This window comes from Rhipicephalus sanguineus, chromosome 9 (assembly GCF_013339695.2).
Source record: "Rhipicephalus sanguineus isolate Rsan-2018 chromosome 9, BIME_Rsan_1.4, whole genome shotgun sequence".
Classification (NCBI taxonomy): Eukaryota; Metazoa; Arthropoda; class Arachnida; order Ixodida; family Ixodidae; genus Rhipicephalus; species Rhipicephalus sanguineus.
In genome coordinates this window covers 72890299-72908755 of record NC_051184.2, presented here as the reverse complement: position 1 = coordinate 72908755, position 18457 = coordinate 72890299, and the positions used below count along the sequence as shown (strand labels likewise).

Below are 18457 nucleotides of genomic sequence, written 5' to 3'. Positions count from 1 at the left end.
ACAAATTGTAGTGTTACGCGAAGTGAGGCTGGCAGCTAATTGTTTTGCATCCGATCTCGCGTAATGACAAAATGCTGGTGTAAGAGAATACGGCCGCTCCAGGGAGCGATGCTCTCCGCATAGTCACTTCGCGTTGAGAGTGCAGCACGTAGAAGAGTATACGAGCCGCCCGCTGTAATGGCTTTCGAGATAGCGCACGCGCCAGCGATCGCGACCGCGCCCTTGGATTCAAAGCTGCTTCTCGCGCGACACTCCCCCCCCCTTGCATCTTTTAAGGCTCGTTAAAGACGGACGGGGCGTTTCCTGTCTGCTTCGACCGCAAGCCTCCCGAGTAGGGCGATGTTATCGCATGCACCCTCCGAGCGACGAAATGGGCCGGCTCGTTTGAACTCTGCTTCGGCCGCGTTCGTCGCCCCCGCTTGCGTGCTTTTACCTGCGGTAGAACATACAACGCGCGGGGGGATCTTATAAATTTAGACTTCATACCGGAAGGACATGACGGCGACGGCGATGGCAAAAATCCGTCGAGACTGTCCGTATAATTGCTATCGCAATAAAAACAATGATCCACTGTTATCTTATGGTACACTCGGCTGGGCGCCACTGCACTCTAACTCAGATTGCAATAATTCAGAGCACGCTCTTAAGGGGGGAGGTGGGGATCGAAGCTGAAATTCTTTATTTTTGTAGTAGAACAATGAAATTTGGCATGCTTATTGGGAAGTGCACTGATTGACCATTTACAAAGTTTCATTAAGATATCTCCAGCAGTATTGACATAAATTTTTACTTGCATCATTGTTGTACCAAACTTGCAGAAAGCCTGGCATGACAACAAAACATGGTAAAAGCCCAGAGTTGCCCTTATATTTTAGCCATAGGAATGGTTCACGCTATGACATTCTCCAAATATTTTTATTACCCTGATTTTTTTTACATGGAACATGACATCCGTGTTTGCATAATGCATTCGTTATCGTCATGTCCAATTAGCTAAACAGTAAAAAAATGAGATAGTAATTAAAAAATATAGAAATGTCACAGCGTAGAGAATTGACTAGGGATTACAATGCAACCGACCTCATGAAAATCCATCAAGCCATAGTCGCGCTACGCTTTCTGCAAGCAGGACAGTCGGGTCAACACGCACTTCTGAGAAAACGGGCACTAAACTTGCACAGCCACTACATGTAAATCAAAATGCCCTGGGGCTGTAATATTTAGTGTCTTTGCTTGCAGGGGTTTTCTTATGTTCTTGATCTTTCATTTTTCTGCACTACGTGCTTTCCTTTTTCTTTACTGGTTATTTCTGTCAGCTCTTTGAAGAGTGAGCCTATCAGGTTTCATGCCCAGACTTGCATATTACAAGTCTGTGGCATGCAAATTTAGGCGTGCTGTGGCAGTTATGGCCAAGACATTGGTGGCGCAGGAATTTCTGAGTAGTACTTAATGAAGCGAGTTCGGCAGATAAAAATTCGTCCACTCCTTTACACAAGTTCATTTGTCACCCCCGCCTTGATACGCTTCATCATTCACCCGGTCGTGGTAATGGTAGTCGGCGAGGCTTCCATTATTTCAGTACATTCACAAAAGCTTGCTGCGATACCATGCACGGCTTGAAGCGCGCCTACCTAAATTACATCACACCACTGACTGCTTACTTTCCCGCGAAGTGCTTGGCCGCAGGGTTCGGGAAGTCGGTGCCCGATATGCTGGATGGCGGCATTTGGTGGCGATGCGCAATATGCCAAGCCGCAGCGACGAAACATCGGCGTGCAATATGCTTGGCCTCGCATTTTGGGGCGCTGATGCGCGAAATTGTCGCGGTGCTTCGAGCAATCGCTATGAGACCAGCTTGGCCGTGGGGTCCGCGGCCCTGCCGATGCATAAAATGCCGATCAGCGAATCCGAGCTGCCAGCGGGCGATATCATTAGTTGCTTGCAACAATGCGCATTGCGGCTTGTTCACTTTCGCGTGTCTGCTAGCACGATGTTCTTCCCCGCAAAGTTCGAATTCATTGGCACCGTGAACGTAGCTAGGCCTAGCCACGATTCCGAGCAGTAAGCTCGGTCGCGGTGTGCGCTGCCGCGGTGCCCGATGTTTCAAAGTTAGCCATGTTCGATCACAAGCACAAAAAGTCCTCCTGCGGTGGTCTTCGTCACGAGGTCTGAGATGCAGGCGGGCAGAATTTCTAACTGCGGGTCCGACGAGTGAACGTAATACAGGACCGAGACGTGCTTCTGCGATGTTCGCGATGAGCGTGTCAAGCTATCGCAGTCTGATGCACGGTCTGATGATTGAGCTTCCGGGTGCAGCTGCTAACGCGTAATTATCGTCGACCAGCGAACACAAAACGAGTGCAAACGCTTCAGTAATTAGCGTGATTTTTCGACAGCTGTGACCCCGCAACGCGGAAGCCGCAGATGACGCACACCGGGAGCGACCATCGGACCAATGGCGAGGCACGCTGGAGCATCATGGCAGTCGCGGCCAATCGGGGGCCTCGAAACGACCTTTAAACTCTTGCCTTTTGTGTGCTTGTTTTTAAATGGAGGAGCCAGCTGAGACGGGGAATTTGAAGACGGAGAAATGCTCTTTCGGACGAGCCCTAGATGGTGGTGCCCGGTCGCGCCGTCGCGGAGCTATAATTGTTTTTAAAAACACTTTCTTTTTTGCGATTTCTGCGACAATTTGTGCCACCTCAGTGGGCGCAACAATTTTTAATAGCACTTCTACATGGTTTTCAGCGAATATACTTTGGAATTAGATAGCAAAAGGGCTACAGAAACTGAAAATGTGATTTTCAGAAAATCGATTTTCTTTCCATTTTTCGCGACTTGATCCCCGCGTTCCCCCCTTAATCCGAGCCAGAGAACGTGCGTCCGAGCCGAACGTGCAGCCACTCGTCAGAGCAAACAGAGGCCGGAAGAGGATACACATCATCGCATCTTCTATTGCAAACAGACGCAGAGCGGGAGTCACGTGATCAGATCTCTGTCGCGCTCAGAGTTCAAAGTGAGAGAGTGCCTCAAAGAGCTCTGAAAAAACCAGCCGAACGTATTCAGAGCTCCATTTCGACCAGCCAAACATGACGCGCATCGCCAGAGCGCTCGAAAACGACCAGTCGAACGTACCATTTGCTTTCATTTAAGACTGGTTCTGCACTTCTGCTTGTCCTGCACAACGCATAGGCGAAAGTTCAACAGCCTAATAAAACAGTTGGTAGAGGCGCTCGTCCCGTCTTCTTCGTTTCGTGTGCGTCTTATTTGCGTGCCCCATTTTGCTCCTATGTTTCACCAACTAGCACCACAAAACATACTCTTTAGCCCTGCCAGTCGTCCGAGAGTCACATAATAAAAATTTCATTGAATGTCTATAAGTACATGCCCTACGCTTGCCTTGGCTGCTACCGAAGCGTTAGATACACTGTTTATCAGAATAACCGCCGAAGTAGGGACAGACCCTCTTCATAATTCACGTGCACTTCTCTACAGTGCACATTTGCACAACTAATGGTGCCACCCATCACCGTTCAAGTGAACAAGACGACAAAAGTTCTAGCCGCACAATGCGGGGTCTCGTCTTTCACGTACGTTTATACCGAGAACACAGTCTACGCTGTGGGTGTGCTATCACCCCCTGTAAAGTCGCTCTCACCTCATGGCACACGCGCGTCCGGCGGATTAATCGTCGTTGGCTTAAAGGGACACTAAACAGAAGCAATGAATCGGTTTAGATCGATAAATTGTGCTCTGAGAACTGTAATGTTAATTTCGCCATCATACGTTTATTAATACAGTAGACTCTCGATAATTCAAACTGTGATAATTCAAACTTTCGGCTAATTCAAAGAAATCTTAAATTTTTGGTTGGCCCACTATGTTTTCAATGTATTTTAAAGCTGCTTAATTCAAACTGCCTCACTGCACAAATTCGGTTAATTCAAACTTTTTGCTTGTCCATGTCTGGAAATATCTGCTGCCTTTGTTGCTTCTAGCTGAACGTTCACGTTTTTCTGTTACTAACAGGCGCAAATAAAGCAGATTGCCTGCCTACAAAACAGCCATACTAGCCGAACCTTCCGCACCAATAATCTCGCGCTGACCAAGGGGAAAAAAAACTGTACGGTCTGGCCTTGATCTATCGCATGCCAAACGTTTCTTAAAGGGGTACTGACACGAATATTTTCAGTTGTCGTTTTTTGCGTCAAATGAAAGGCCAAGCCCTCAAGAGCCTACAAAAGGTAGTGATAAGTGCGAGTGCGCCCTGAAAAAGTATTTACAGTATGTTTTTAAAAGCTAGTTTCGGTTCCTACTGTACCCTGACGTCACAACACGGTATGAGCTTCTCGTCACGTGCTCGCACAATATATAGTGACATTTCCACGCACAAGCGGCCATTTTGGAAGTTTCGATGACTTACAAGCGGCCATCTCGGAAGCTTCGGTACCTAACGTCATCACAACAAGCCAGACTGCTGCGTGAAGTCACCGGAATTTGTACTGTAGCCTGACGTCAAGCTAGTGTCGATGTCAGTAGGTGCGCCATGGAAAAATTGACTTTAATATCAATTTAAAATATCTTATTAGCATTTGCTTAGCTTCACACTTGCTCAGAGCTGTCTCTGCATACAGGAGATATGTGTGGCAGAGTAAACTCGCCTTCGAAAAAAGGTGTCAGTACCCCTTTAAGTGAAGACACTGCGCCTGAAAGCTTTTTTTACAATTCTTTACCAATTTAAATGAAACTCGCTGAGTTTATGTGTATTTGTGTGATTTCAAATGTGCAATTTTTTTCTTAGTACAATGTGTAGTTTCTGAATTCCAGGTGCCATTTTTGGAGCCCCAGTTTGCCTAAACTGAGAGAGATGAAAAGTAATTAAGCACATCAGAATGACCTGGAATGAGTACAGAGTACAATGTCCATTTGAACAAAAGTTGTTGCATGTTGAATATTTGTGGCTGAAATCCCAACTTGGAGTAGACTAATTTGGAATGTTCATCGTGCCATAACTTTTGTTCAAATGGGTTTAGGACATCCATTCTTGTTTTCTTGCACTCTGTACTCATTCCAGGTCATTCTGATGTGCTTAATTACTTTGTAACTCTCTCAGTTTAGGCAAACTGGGGCTCCCAAAAAGCATATGAAATGTTTGATATTTTAAAAACTACATGTTATACTAGAAAAATAATTGCGTATTTGAAATCTGCACACAAGTATGCATAAACTCAGCAAGTTTCATCTCAATCAACAAAGAATTTCAAAAAAAAAAATATTCAGGACCCATAAAGTCACTTTCTCTGCAGTATGCCATACGAGAAAGTGTCCTAAGAATTAGAAGGGGCTAGCAACTGTCGTGGGATGCAACACATTTCGTCCCTTAATTACACACCCGCACGTGCCTTGTATGATAACAAGTACCAGGATTATCGCTGATGTCTAAAAATTTTACTGGCAATCATGCAGAGCAGCCTATGATGTTGCTGCAGCACTGAGAAACAATAAACATCGCAGTGTTAGTTGGTGTATTGCCCTGATTCATATTTATGAGAACTTCTGATAATTCAAACTTCTGATAATTCAAATAAAATCCTGGGGTCCCCTCAAGTTTGAATTATTGAGAGTCTACTGTAGAGGAGAAAATCAAGTCCAAAGTTTCATTTTTAAGGGGAGACGTGGGTCCTGAAAAATTTTTTTTTATTAGTTGGGCTAACTGAATGAAATTTGTTACACTTATTCAGTTTTTTCTACAGATTCCAAATCTTAAAGTAGATTTTTATTATGTGCATTAGAACAAAAGATATGCAATTGCTGAGAGCATATTTGTTACGGTACTTTTTGGCAACTTCGCTTTGTCAAACACAAAAACAAAATATGTGGCAAGATTGCCAGAGAGCTCATCTAGCCGATGATGCTATTTTTATTGTTTTCATCTAACTTCGAATGCATAATAAACGGATGCAAATACGAGTAAAAATATTTTGCTTCATACACTTAATGATTATCAAGAATTATCATTTGGTAAACAACATTATAAGAAAATAAATAGCATCATCGGCTAGACCAGCTTTCTGGCAATCTTGCTGCATACTTTGCTTATGTGTTTGGTGAAAAAAAGTTGCCAAAAATCTCCGTAAGGATTGTGCTAGAAAACGTTGTAGAAGTATCATATCTTTTGCTCTAATGCAGCTATTAAAAATCTACTCAGAGATTTGAAATCTGCAGAAAAAGCTGAATAAGTGTATTAAATTTCATTCCGTTCACCCAACTACTAAAAACACAATTTTCAAGACCCACGTCTGCCCTTAAATTTCGCGCCTAAATCTCCTCGCGTGACGTCACGGATTTCAATGTGTATTTATCGTATTTTGGCGCCATTGGCTCCACAAAATTACCCTAAACTTGGTATCTTAAATCTAAGGCCCCGTCAGAGGACAATGTACTTCATTCTTACCGATTAGGAACTACGTAGTCCCTAGTAGGCGCCGTCAAAACATGTGGCGTCACGGCGAATAATGCGGAAACTTCCAAGGTGGCGTCGCCACCCACATTTTCTTTTTGCGTGTTTTCTCGCTCACTAAACGTCTTCTTGCAGCAAGCATGGTGTTTTTGGCATCGTGAAAGTGTACTTTACTAATATGAGAAAAATTGTTTTGCTCTTTAGTGTCCCTTTAAACAGACGCCGGGCGAGAGGTGGCGCAGTGGCACCAGCAGCACCGCCTGCCAGGAGCGAGGTTATGTGAGTGTTTGAGGAAGAGCTCTTTCTCTCTTTTGGCGTGCCCGTGGATGGCCGTCTCTCGCGGAAGGCCGTGGGGACGATTCTGCAGCTCGGTCTCCCGAAGCGAGTCGAATGTCGACAACGGCGCATTCACGGTACCTCGTATGCGTTATTTTGCTAGTGTTTGTTATGTTGTTTGGGTGTTGTACTGGCATTATGTTTGGATTAATTACCAGTTACTTCTTAGATTCAGCCGGCGAGCTCGCCGTTGTAAAAGCAGTTAATAAATGTCCACGGGTTTGTCGGATGACGGCGTCTAATGTGTTCGTTTGTTTCATTGAACGCAGCTTCTCTCTTCGAGAGCCCACAACGCTTTCCACGTAACAATGAAAGTAAACTGCACCACTTGTCGTAAACACACAAAATTTCAAAAATGACTGTGCCACCATATTCTGGGAAAACAGCATCACATTTATGAAAAGGGTCTACTTGGCCGCTAAGAAACAAGTTAAAAAAAAAAATACCCCGCACCTCCTCGAAGGGGATCGTGAGGAAATGCGAATGCATTTGGGTGCACCCGATGAGTGTGCGATTAATTAAGGGGGGACGCGCCTTTCGTATTGCAAAAAATGGCATAAAATCGGTTTTTTTTAAAATCGCATTTTCAGTTTCTGTAGACCCTTTTCTATCAGATTCCAAAATATCTTCACCAAAAACCACGTAGAAGTGCTTTAAAAAATTTGTTACGCCTGCCACGGTGGCGAAAGTTATTGAGGAAATCGCAAAAAAAAAACACTGATTTTCAAAAATTAATAGCTCCGCAACGGCGCCACCGTTCGCCGATATTTTGGTCTCGTCGGAACGAGCATTTCTCCGTCTTCGAATTCCCCGCCTCAGCTGGCTCCTCCCTTCGAAAACAAGCGCACAAAAAGCAAATGTCCGAAGGTCGTTTCGAGGCCTCCGATTGGCCGCGTCCGCCATGTTGCCCCAGCGCGCCTCGACATTGGTCCGATGCGCGCTTCGGGGGATCGTCGGCTGCTGCCATGGCTACTGCTTGCGCTTCGCGAGGTCACGGCTGTCGAAAGTCGCGGTCTTTGTGACGCGTTCGCACACGTTATGTGTTCACGGCTCGAAGTCAACGATCACGTAGAACTTAACTACGTTTTAGTTAGGAGCTGCAAGCGGAAGCCCGATCAGATTACGATGGCACGCCGCGCTCGTAGCGAACGTCGTAAGCGCGCGTCTCGGTCCGACCCTTTAGTTGACTCGTCGGATCAGCGGTTGGAGGTTCTGCTATCAACACTTCGTACGTAGTGACGAAGATAATCGCGGGACGACTCCTTGTACTCGCGACCACGCATTACGTACTTTGAAACAAACATCGGGCACCGCGGCCGGCGCGTCTACTGCTCGGAGTCGTCGCTAGGCCTAACTCCGCTCACGGCACCGGCGTGCGAGGCGAACCTCGAACTTTGCGGGCAAGAACAACGCGTTAGAGGAACCGCGGCAGTGTGCTTCTTCGTAAGCAACGCAGCGCATCCCCTGCCGGCTCCTCGGAACCGCGGATGGTAATTTTACGCATCGGCAGCGGACTCCACAGCCAAGCTCGTCGCGCAGCGGCCGCGCGTCGGCGTCCCGAAATGCGAGACCAAACACGTTGCGCGCCGATTTTTCGTCGCCGCACCTAGGGATATTGCGCATCGTCACCGAATGCCGCGACCCAGAACATCGCGTGCAGATTTCCCGGACTCCGCGGCCGAGCACTTCGAGGTGAAATAAAGCACTGTTGATGCAATTTAGGCGCGCTTGGAGCCGTGCGTGGTATCGCCGCAAGCTCTCATGAATCGTCTGAAAAAAAATAAAAGCCTCGCAGATAACCGTGTTCGCCGCAACCGGGTGAATTGTGAAGCGCATCACAGTCGAGGTTTACAAGTGAGCTTGAGTGAAGCAGGGAGATGAATTTACATCTGCCCAATTCGCGTCTTGAATAAACAGCTAAGGAATTTCTATTCCCCCAATGTTTTGGCCGTAATTGCCTGTTATTTAGGAGGAAGGGATAGGCTGTCATGATGAGAGCCACTCTTAGTATCCTATAAAAATTATTCAATGATCAATTGCAATAAAGACTTAGTGATAGCACGAATACAAGAAAGCTGGCAAAGCACCACAGCATATGGCCTAATCACATTACAATATAACGGGCAGCCGAGAAAAATTCTCTGCGCTTGAAAAAGGCTAAGAATCGATCACTAGAGAAGATGGAAAGGCGGCAAAGAAAGAGTGCCAAAGGACACCTCCAGTTATGCTGCAGGATCATTTTAGAACTACATATGTGCTCAAAACTTTCAAACGTCGTTTTCTCAAAATGACTTTTTTGGCTAGTGAGGCTGCTTATCCCAGCCATATCTCTGGAACCACTCATCGAATTTCCATAAGTCTTTTTTTATTATGTACTTGAATGAATTTCTGAGGGGGTGACAAGCCCATTTTTTCAATATATTGTGTCTGTTATTTATTATAGTTAATCAAAATTTGATTGATAATATCCTAATCACCAACACTAAATTTGATGGTCTGCTAAAACTTTTCAGCAAGGAAATTAAAAAAAAGGGCTCTGTTACCCCCTGAAGTATCAATCTGGGAATCATCATAGTTAATTTCACAGTTCCAGCACCTTTTGAAAGTTCTCCAGGCCTGGGATAAGAGAACCATGTGCATTATTCTGTCATACTGCTATAACTTGAGAACCAGAGAACATAACTTCATGAAATTTTGTAATTCTTCTAATGCTTTTGCTGTGAGTCTATCATGAAAATTTCATTAAGATATCTCAATAAACAAAAAAGTTGGTATCCGAAGGTAGCCTCCCCCCCTTAATGAAGAGAGACGAGAATGTGCACGTAGAGGCGTAATGCTCGAGTTGCATTGTGTTACACTTCATCCTAGACGTATCGTTGCTGTGAGAGATTCGACTTCACCGACTTCCATCGCTATCAAGACACCAAAGCACGCGCTCCTTGTGTGATAAATATAGGTCCGAGCACGGAGAGGAGGAGCGCCCGAGCTCTCTCTCCGCCGAGCGAGCTCTGCGATGCGAGCGCCCTCACCTGGTACACTCCTCCTCTCCCTTACCCTCCGCTGCTCCGCGATGCGAGCGCCATCACACGCCCGCACGCTCCTCCTCTCCCTTACCCTCTGCCGCTCACCACCTGATCCGGTTGCTAGGTGCGGTGCAGCTGTTGCTAGGGGCGAGGAGGAGCGCGCGCGGAGTGATCTGTGCGCACGCCGGCCAGGGACGCAGGACAACCCCCGACTAAGAAATGCATTCGCATTAAAGGGGTACTGACACCTTTTTTCGAAGGCGAGTTTACTCTGCCACACCAACCTCCTGCATGCAGAGACGGCTCTGAGCCAGTGTGAAGCTCAGAAAATGCTGGTAAGGTATTTTAATTTGATATTAAAATCAATTTTTCCATGGCGCACCTACTGACATCGACACTAGCTTGACGTCAGGCCACAGTACAAATTCCGGTGACTTCACGCAGCAGTCTGGCTTGTTGTGATGACGTTAGGTACCGAAGCTTCCGAGATGGCCGCTTGTAAGTCATCGAAACTTCCAAAATGGCCGCTTGTGCGTGGAAACGTCACTATATATTGTGCGAGCACGTGACGAGAAGCTCATACCGTGTTGTGACGTCAGGGTACAGTAGGAACCGAAACTAGCTTTTAAAAAATATCAAACATTTCATATGCTTTTTGGGAGCCCCAGTTTGCCTAAACTGAGAGAGTTACAAAGTAATTAAGCACATCAGAATGACCTGGAATGAGTACAGAGTGCAAGAAAACAAGAATGGATGTCCTAAACCCATTTGAACAAAAGTTATGGCACGATGAACATTCCAAATTAGTCTACTCCAAGTTGGGATTTCAGCCACAAATATTCAACATGCAACAACTTTTGTTCAAATGGACACTGTACTCTGTACTCATTCCAGGTCATTCTGATGTGCTTAATTACTTTGCATCTCTCTCAGTTTAGGCAAACTGGGGCTCCAAAAATGGCACCTGGAATTCAGAAACTACACATTGTACTAAGAAAAAAATTGCACATTTGAAATCACCACACAAATACACATAAACTCAGCGAGTTTCATTTAAATTGGTAAAGAATTGTAAAAAAAGCTTTCAGGCGCAGTGTCTTCACTTAAAGGGGTACTGACACCTTTTTTCGAAGGCGAGTTTACTCTGCCACACATATCTCCTGTATGCAGAGACAGCTCTGAGCAAGTGTGAAGCTAAGCAAATGCTAATAAGATATTTTAAATTGATATTAAAGTCAATTTTTCCATGGCGCACCTACTGACATCGACACTAGCTTGACGTCAGGCTACAGTACAAATTCCGGTGACTTCACGCAGCAGTCTGGCTAGTTGTGATGACGTTAGGTACCAAAACTTCGAAGATGGCCGCTTGTGCGTCATCAAAACTTCCAAAATGGCCGCTTGTGCGTCACCAACGGAGCCACGTTGCGGAGCGGCCGTGGAAACGTCACTGTATATTGTGCGAGCACGTGACGAGAAGCTCATACCGTGTTGTGACATCAGGGTACAGTAGGAACCGAAACTAGCTTTTAAAAACATACTGTAATTACTTTTTCAGGGCGAACTCGCGCCTAGCACTACCTTTTCTAGGCTCTTGAGGGCTTGAACTTTCATTTGACGCAAAAAAATGACAACTGAAAAAATTCGCGTCAGTACCCCTTTAAAAAAAAAACACTCGCACAAAAACGCGCCGAGTGTGTGTCCCATCACAGGTAACAGCGGGAAGTAACGGTAGCAGCACAGTTGCTGCCTTTCGAGCGTCAACGCACAACGCAAGCCCCACTCACCGAACAAAATGCTGGAAGATGAACTTGAGGATTTCAAAGTTTGCAGGTGGCAGGCTCTTGATGAGCTCTCTCAAGGCTAGCAGCCGGCAGCTGCGGTCAGATAGGCCTGGTGGGAGAAAAGCATTTCCATTAGGCTACGCGTGTAGACTGCAGCTGTAACATTAACTGAGAATAATACATCTGTAACAGTGCCTCGCCTTTATTATACTTTTTTCTTTTTCTTTTTGTTTGGAGCAACTCTTCAAGGTGGGCCTTTTAAGAAGCTAAGCCCTATGATTTTGACCCAGAAAGGTGACAAGGAAACTGTTTACACCTATACCTTGATGCAATCAGATGCAACCCTTTGGTACACGTCTTCGCTAGCAGCCATGAATGGTGGTGCATCTATCCCCCTTGGAATAAAAATGGAGGCGAGGCTTTCAACTTAGCCTCTTCACGAATCCTTCAGGAATTTCACCAGTTTTCTGGCTACTATTTACTACGGGTGTGCGAATATTCCAAATTTCGAATATTTTTCGAATAGTGTTTGCTATTCGATTCGATTCGCACTGGAATTTTACTATTCGAACTTCCCAAAAACAAATACAGTCAACGTCCGATTAAAAGTGACCCCTTCAGATTTTCAATATGCTTCACCTCATTGCACTCTCGTATTGCGGCAAAGCTGCCTTTCAAGCTCTGTTTCGGTCGAACTTGGCCAAGACACAGTCAACGTCCGATTGGAAGTGGTCGCTAATTTTCAATATGCCTCACCTCATCACACCCCTGTATTGAGGCAAAGCTGCCTTTCAAGCTCCGTTACGGTCAAATTTAGCCAAGAGACACTCAACGTCCGATTGGAAGCGGTCCCTAGATTTTCAATATGCTTCACCTCATCACACCCCGGTATTGCGGCAAAGCTGCCTTTCAAGCTCTGCTACGGTCGCAAATGTATTAACTCAAGAAAATGCTGGTTCCAACATGGAGATGAAAGATGTGGCAGAGGTGAGGGCTCAATTAATGCTGCTTTGGACCTGAAATTTTGGCAGGAAGTCCAAAAAATCGGAAGCTGAAGCTTTTTAGCATCCAAAATTTCAGATGTTCTTATATATCGACGTCTACGAGGCAGATTTGGAACCCCGAACTTGAAGGGAGCACACCCTTGTTCGCCACATCAGTTGGGCTTCCACAGAAGTTGAAAGAGGAGGAGAGGCTGAGAAAATGGCATCTTTGCCTATCACGTGTAAAGTGTTGTCGGCAACACTTTGGTTGCACCAAATCGTGTACATAAATATAATTCGGCATCTAAATTGCCTCATTCTTGATAAGACAACTATGAAACACTACCCTGTGCCAGCGCTTCATTAACCTAGCAAAAAGAAACACTTTCATGTTGCTATCTCATGAGAACATGCTTAGGGATTCTCTGCAACTTTTTTCTTTAATTTCACTTCGAAGTATTCGAAAAATGTTTGAGAAATATTCGAAAATTATTCGATTCGATTCGCACTCAATATTTATTATTCGAATTCGCTTCCCACCCAAAATTTTGCTAATCACACAGCTCTACTATTTACATAAACAAAGCGACTACAAACACTCTTCATTTTGTGAGCGTCTCGCCAAGATACCAGTGACTGGTGTCCAAAACTCAATCTCTACAATGTGTTACTGGCTCCCAGCAACCGCTTCTGCTGCAAGCGCCCAGCCGCTGAACAATGGCCTTTAAAATCTGTACTTTGATTACCCAAAGGGCGCTGTTGTCGTGATATGGACATGGAACGCCACCTATACTGGAAAAAGGGAGTGTTGTATGCAGTGATTTAGGGTAGCCGTCTACTAGCGCCACCGCTGGCATGCCCTTGTCATCCATGTCACAGTCATGTCGGTTCACACACTGTAGTTTCGCCCCTCTCCTCCAATCCAAGAAACAGAAGAGTCTGTGTCCGGTCTCGGGAGCGCGAGGCCTTGTTTATTCTGTACGGGTTCCAAGTTCCAGTAGTTTGGCCTCGTTCTGGTGGGGCGCCCATGTCCCGCCTACCCATCCTGACATTACCACAGGGATTGGGCTACTGACCTGCGATCTCAGTGAGGCGTGCCATGTGGGCGTGCGACAGCAGTGGGGGCAGCCGCTTGGAGAAGAAGTCCTTGAGGGCGGTGGCCACCGCATTGACGGGCAGCTCGGAGGAGCCCAGCTCGGCCACCAGGTCGGCGCCCTCGTCCAGCCGCTGCAGCAGCAGCTCCACGTGCGCCCGGTTGCCCGGCACCCGGTACAGCCCTTCTGAGTCCAGGCCCTCCTGCTCGATGAAGCGCACGCACTGCTCCACGAAGAGGGGCGTGCGCACGGCATCCGACTGAGCGAACTCCTCGAGCGCCGCCGCTGGGGTCACTCCGGCTGGACTGTTCCCCTGCTTCTTCTTCTTCTTCTCCGTCAGCCGCTTCTGCCGCTCCTGCATCGTGCGAGAGCCTTCAACGCTGGCCGAAGGCGTACATTTGAGCCGCGAGACGGCACCCCGAAATCCGGCGGCCGTCTTGCACGAGCAATCGTCGGAGGTGGCCGATCTATGTGGCCCCTACGGACGAGTAAAAGACGAGCCCCTGTAGAACTGGCATCTCGCAAAGCTCGTAAACTCGCTTCTCCTGCTCGTGAGTTGCCTCCTCTACGTTAAACAGCACGCAATTGGACAATATGCAAAATTCCACAAGTGGGCCATCTGCCAGCTCTAACTTTCCCCAACCAAGATGGCTGACTTCCCACTTGTTAACACTGTCGCATCTCCCACAAGCAAGTTGACATGTAAACGCCCCAAGGGTCGCACTTCAAGAGCATCCCACATTTTCACTGTACGCTCCTTTAGCCTTAAGTATCGACAGGTTCCATACAAGCTTTTTATGGTCACTTTTACAAATTGAGCAGCATAAGAAAAACGCTGACTCCTCTTTCAGCTCACAAGGGCAGCAAGAAATGAAAGTGAGCCACAATTGTATAGTTTTCGTAGCACATTCAACCTCTCTCAAAGTAAATGAGGGATAATTATTTGGTGCATTTACTGCTCACACTTATGCTTTTTTAGCTCCAGTGAAACAATGGTCGAAGTGGTATAAACTGAACAGGTCACATGCAAGTATATGCCTGTATGCGTGTGCTGCAGTGCACTGAGGGGGCTTTGTTTTTAAAAACTCGCAGAACAAGCACACTTAGTATATTTTGTTGAATCCATTATCTTAGCACCACTATTACATGGGCATCTGGAGTCACTTGCTTTGTCCAAATTATAAGCTAGGAACTCTAATCACTAGTGTTCACTACGTAATGCTGTAGACACCATGATACGTGTTGTCAAAGCTTCCGAGCCACTTGCCTCTTCCTTGAGGCGGCGCTTCTCTGTCTTCTCGTCCTCCCGGGCCTTCTTCCGCTCGTCCTTCTTCCGCGTCGTGCTCTTGTCCTTTAGCAACTGCTGTAATCCCAACACACCACAGTGCACCACACTTCAGCTTCTCAACAACACTCGCCACAGCTGCAATTAAACAGTTACTGCTTGTCTAGTGACACTGAACTTCAAAGAATTATTCCCAAATGCCACCAAGTTGTTCCAAGCAAGACAGAAAATTTAGAAGAAGACAAAGACAACGAGATCAACAGTGGCTGTTCTGAATCTTCCAGTGTACGGCATTTGCAAGGTTTGATTAAGAGCTTAACCTTTAGCGATTAATTGAAGAATTGAACAAGCTATTACCAGTTGAAATGAATGTCATCACAAGTTCAAGCGGATATTGAAAGTTCATTTCAAACATTTGTACACTCAAAAGTAAATGCCACTTAGATTCTTCTGTATCTAACGAGGTGCCCTTTAACGAACTTAATGCAAAGTTATGTCTCCACAAGCATAATCATTGCAAATCACTGCATACGCAACTCCACATACAACTGAAAATTATGTGGAATATCACCAAGCTTTCTGAAGCCAGAAGGACGAAGTTTAGGCAAATTCAAGAGCTCCATATCATTCTCGTGCTGGATGAACAAATTTACTTGCGGCTTACGTAGTCACGAGTGCCAATTTTCCCTCCACAGAACAGTGAAACCTCGTTAAAACGTGCCTGTCGAGAATGCGGCCTAACTATGCACTAAACGGTAGTATGCATTAACCGCCAAGTACAAATTTGCATCTTCTGGTGTGCACCATCGCCACCAACAGTGAAGTAAATACAGTGCCACAGGAAATATTGCCTAAAGCACCCACTGCAAAGCCTTTTATTTCTTTTCATTAAAGTGGAGAAAAGATTCTAGCACTCTCGCGTGATCATCCATAGCGCGGTGGCAATGCCAAGGAGCGTTTCGAAACTACAGTAGAACCCCGCTGATACGTTTTTGAAGGGACCGTAGGAAATAAACGTAAGAGCCGAGAAACAGGAAAAACGGCAAAATATTTAGTGGTACAGAATTTTATTTCAATTCTTACGAGTAGCACGAAAATTGGCGCGCTCAGCCGCGATCTAGTCGATGGATAGAAACGCGGAGCTTAGGACGGCCTCATCCACAGAAATGTAATCAACGTATGTGATTTTTTTAACACCAACAGCTGTAGGCATGAGAGAACTAAGCACACGCAATCACGACCGGCGCGGCGAGTCCGACCGCGAACCGCACGCACGACCACGCGAGCTCCAACCAGCTCGAACTCCTCCCGTTCTCCGACAAATAACGATGATGATGAGTCTACGCCAACGCGATGGCAGAAGTGAATGCCAATCCCGAAGGCCTTGCTTTCGCAAGCAGTTACGTCATTCACGCCATGTTTGTGCAATACAAATCTCAGAGGCTATGCTTTTGTCAATAGTAAATGCCAATCTCGAAGGCCTTGCTTTCGCGAGCAGTTACGTCATAGACGCCATGTTTGCAATTTGAATCTCGAAGGCCATGCTTTTGTTTGCATCAATTGAAAGATTCTGTTGCTTGCGCCTCTCATACGGCTAATATTACGGTCAAACGAGGCCAAACTGCGTGAAAATGCACCATGGCCGCTCTCTTTGGTAGTCACTCGGTCGGCTCCGAGCGCACTTCGCGACGTATCATACGGGAACGGTCCGACAGTTACGACGTAACAGCGGGGTTCCCAATACATTGTATCCTATGGGAGCTATGCCGGGACCGGCGGAAAACGACGTAACAGCCGGGAAAACGCAGCAGTGAGGAACGTAACAGCGGGGTTCTACTGTATTACAGGGTCCGGATACGCAGTGACCAACATAGTGACAGAACGGACAGTGTTGGCTTTCCACGATATATGTGTATGCGTCCGTACCGCGATCTGCCACTAAACTAAAACTGACACAGTTCCAGTAAAACGCTGTATGGCCGCCTGGAGCCGGTTGTCTCCTGGTTAGTTGCATGCAGCGCATCACCTACTCGGCTCACGCCGTCACTGGTGGGCCGCTTACTGTATCGCACGCGCGCATTTGTCGCGGGAGTGTTCTTCGTACCCACTTCGCTCTAGATCGTGCACAGATGCGGCGATGAGCACAGATGAGCTTGTTCGGTTAATGCGGCGATGACGAACTTCCTGCAAGTGATGCACACTCCGTGACGCTCTAGCAGTCCTGGCAGCGGACGGAGGCGCGTTTGAGTGGTCGTCTAATAAAAGCATGCGGTATGCTTACAACAGCACTACGCTTGCTGTACCAAATGCGCTCGTTTAGCGAGTTTTCTCAACGCCCACAACCCGCAACGCTAAACTCCGCAACAGCGATCTGCTTTCGGTTCTACAAAGCGGTGCGCACTTGAACATGGTCCCGCACAACGAGGCGGCAGTGATTGGCGACCCAGTGCATTCAGGTTGTCGCCTATTAAAAGAGTGCAGTAGGACTGCATTACACGCATGCCCGAGCAGATAGCTGAAGATACTTATTGTGATAAGGTTGTCAGCGATAAATCATGCTGGTGCGTTTATCGGTGGCACCCACTTCGCCTTCGTTCTTTCCTGATGCTTACTGCAAAGTTATCGCCGCAATCACGCGGAAGTCGGAATCAGTAATCAACCGATCTCCGCACTTCTCGAAAAGACGGAAAGTCTTTGGCAGCACATTGTGGCATCGGGAAGTTCAGCTGCCCAGTAAAATTTTATGGCACAAAAAGTTATCGCGGTATGCAGGGTACGTACTAACTGGTAGGCACAGGACGAACCACTACAGCTTAAGCTGTCACCGAATGCATTGGGCTCTACGGGACTCGATCGGGGATTCGTCGCAACTACATTTTAACCGTTAGTATGTTTAAAGCAGGCACATATGAACGAAGTTTGCCTGTAATTTTCTCAGAAATCACACCGCTTGAAATACTGGAGCAATGAACCAAGGCCACTTCATACAGTGGCCCACTCACCCTGGCACCTGCCGCCAGCTCCCCCAGCGTGGCGCTGTCATAGGCAACACTGTCGTCGGTAGGCAGCATGCCGGGCAGCTTGGTCTTGGCTACTGAAACGTGCGCGTGCATAAGTGCTCGGCCACACACAACCTCCTGCTCTAGCGTAATGTTTTATGTTGAAACAGCAATTCCTGCCGTCGTGGTACAGCCAAACCCCACTACAACAAAATCTCACGCATAGAACACACAAATTTAGAAAATTCGGCCATTCTGGCTTATCTACTGGCCCTAGCAAGTGTATGCGTTATGTATCGGCACCAGACTCTTGCTAATTCGGACATGCTTGGCTGCATCCCTGAGCTATCACTCAAACAACCCTTGGTACAGAGCGCAAAGTGCCGCAAATGTGTGACACAAAGACTGCACTGGCGGACGATTGAAACGATGCTCTGGTGTCTGCACTGCTACACAGTCATCAGCGAACAACAGGAAAGTCTAAATGTTTTGT

At 46.7% G+C, this 18457-nt stretch overlaps 1 protein-coding gene across 1 annotated transcript in view; it reads right to left on the bottom strand.

The window, feature by feature from the left end:
- Nucleotides 1-18457, bottom strand: part of LOC119405637 (rho GTPase-activating protein 190-like) — a 34981-nt gene that overhangs the window by 7336 nt on the left and 9188 nt on the right. The window contains exons 4-7 of the mRNA XM_037672472.1: nt 17968-18059; nt 14948-15043; nt 13663-14035; nt 11607-11712 (exon numbers count right to left, since the gene is read on the bottom strand). Of these exons, the coding sequence (XP_037528400.1) occupies nt 11607-11712; nt 13663-14035; nt 14948-15043; nt 17968-18059 (667 nt within the window). The remainder of the gene's footprint in view (nt 1-11606; nt 11713-13662; nt 14036-14947; nt 15044-17967; nt 18060-18457) is intronic.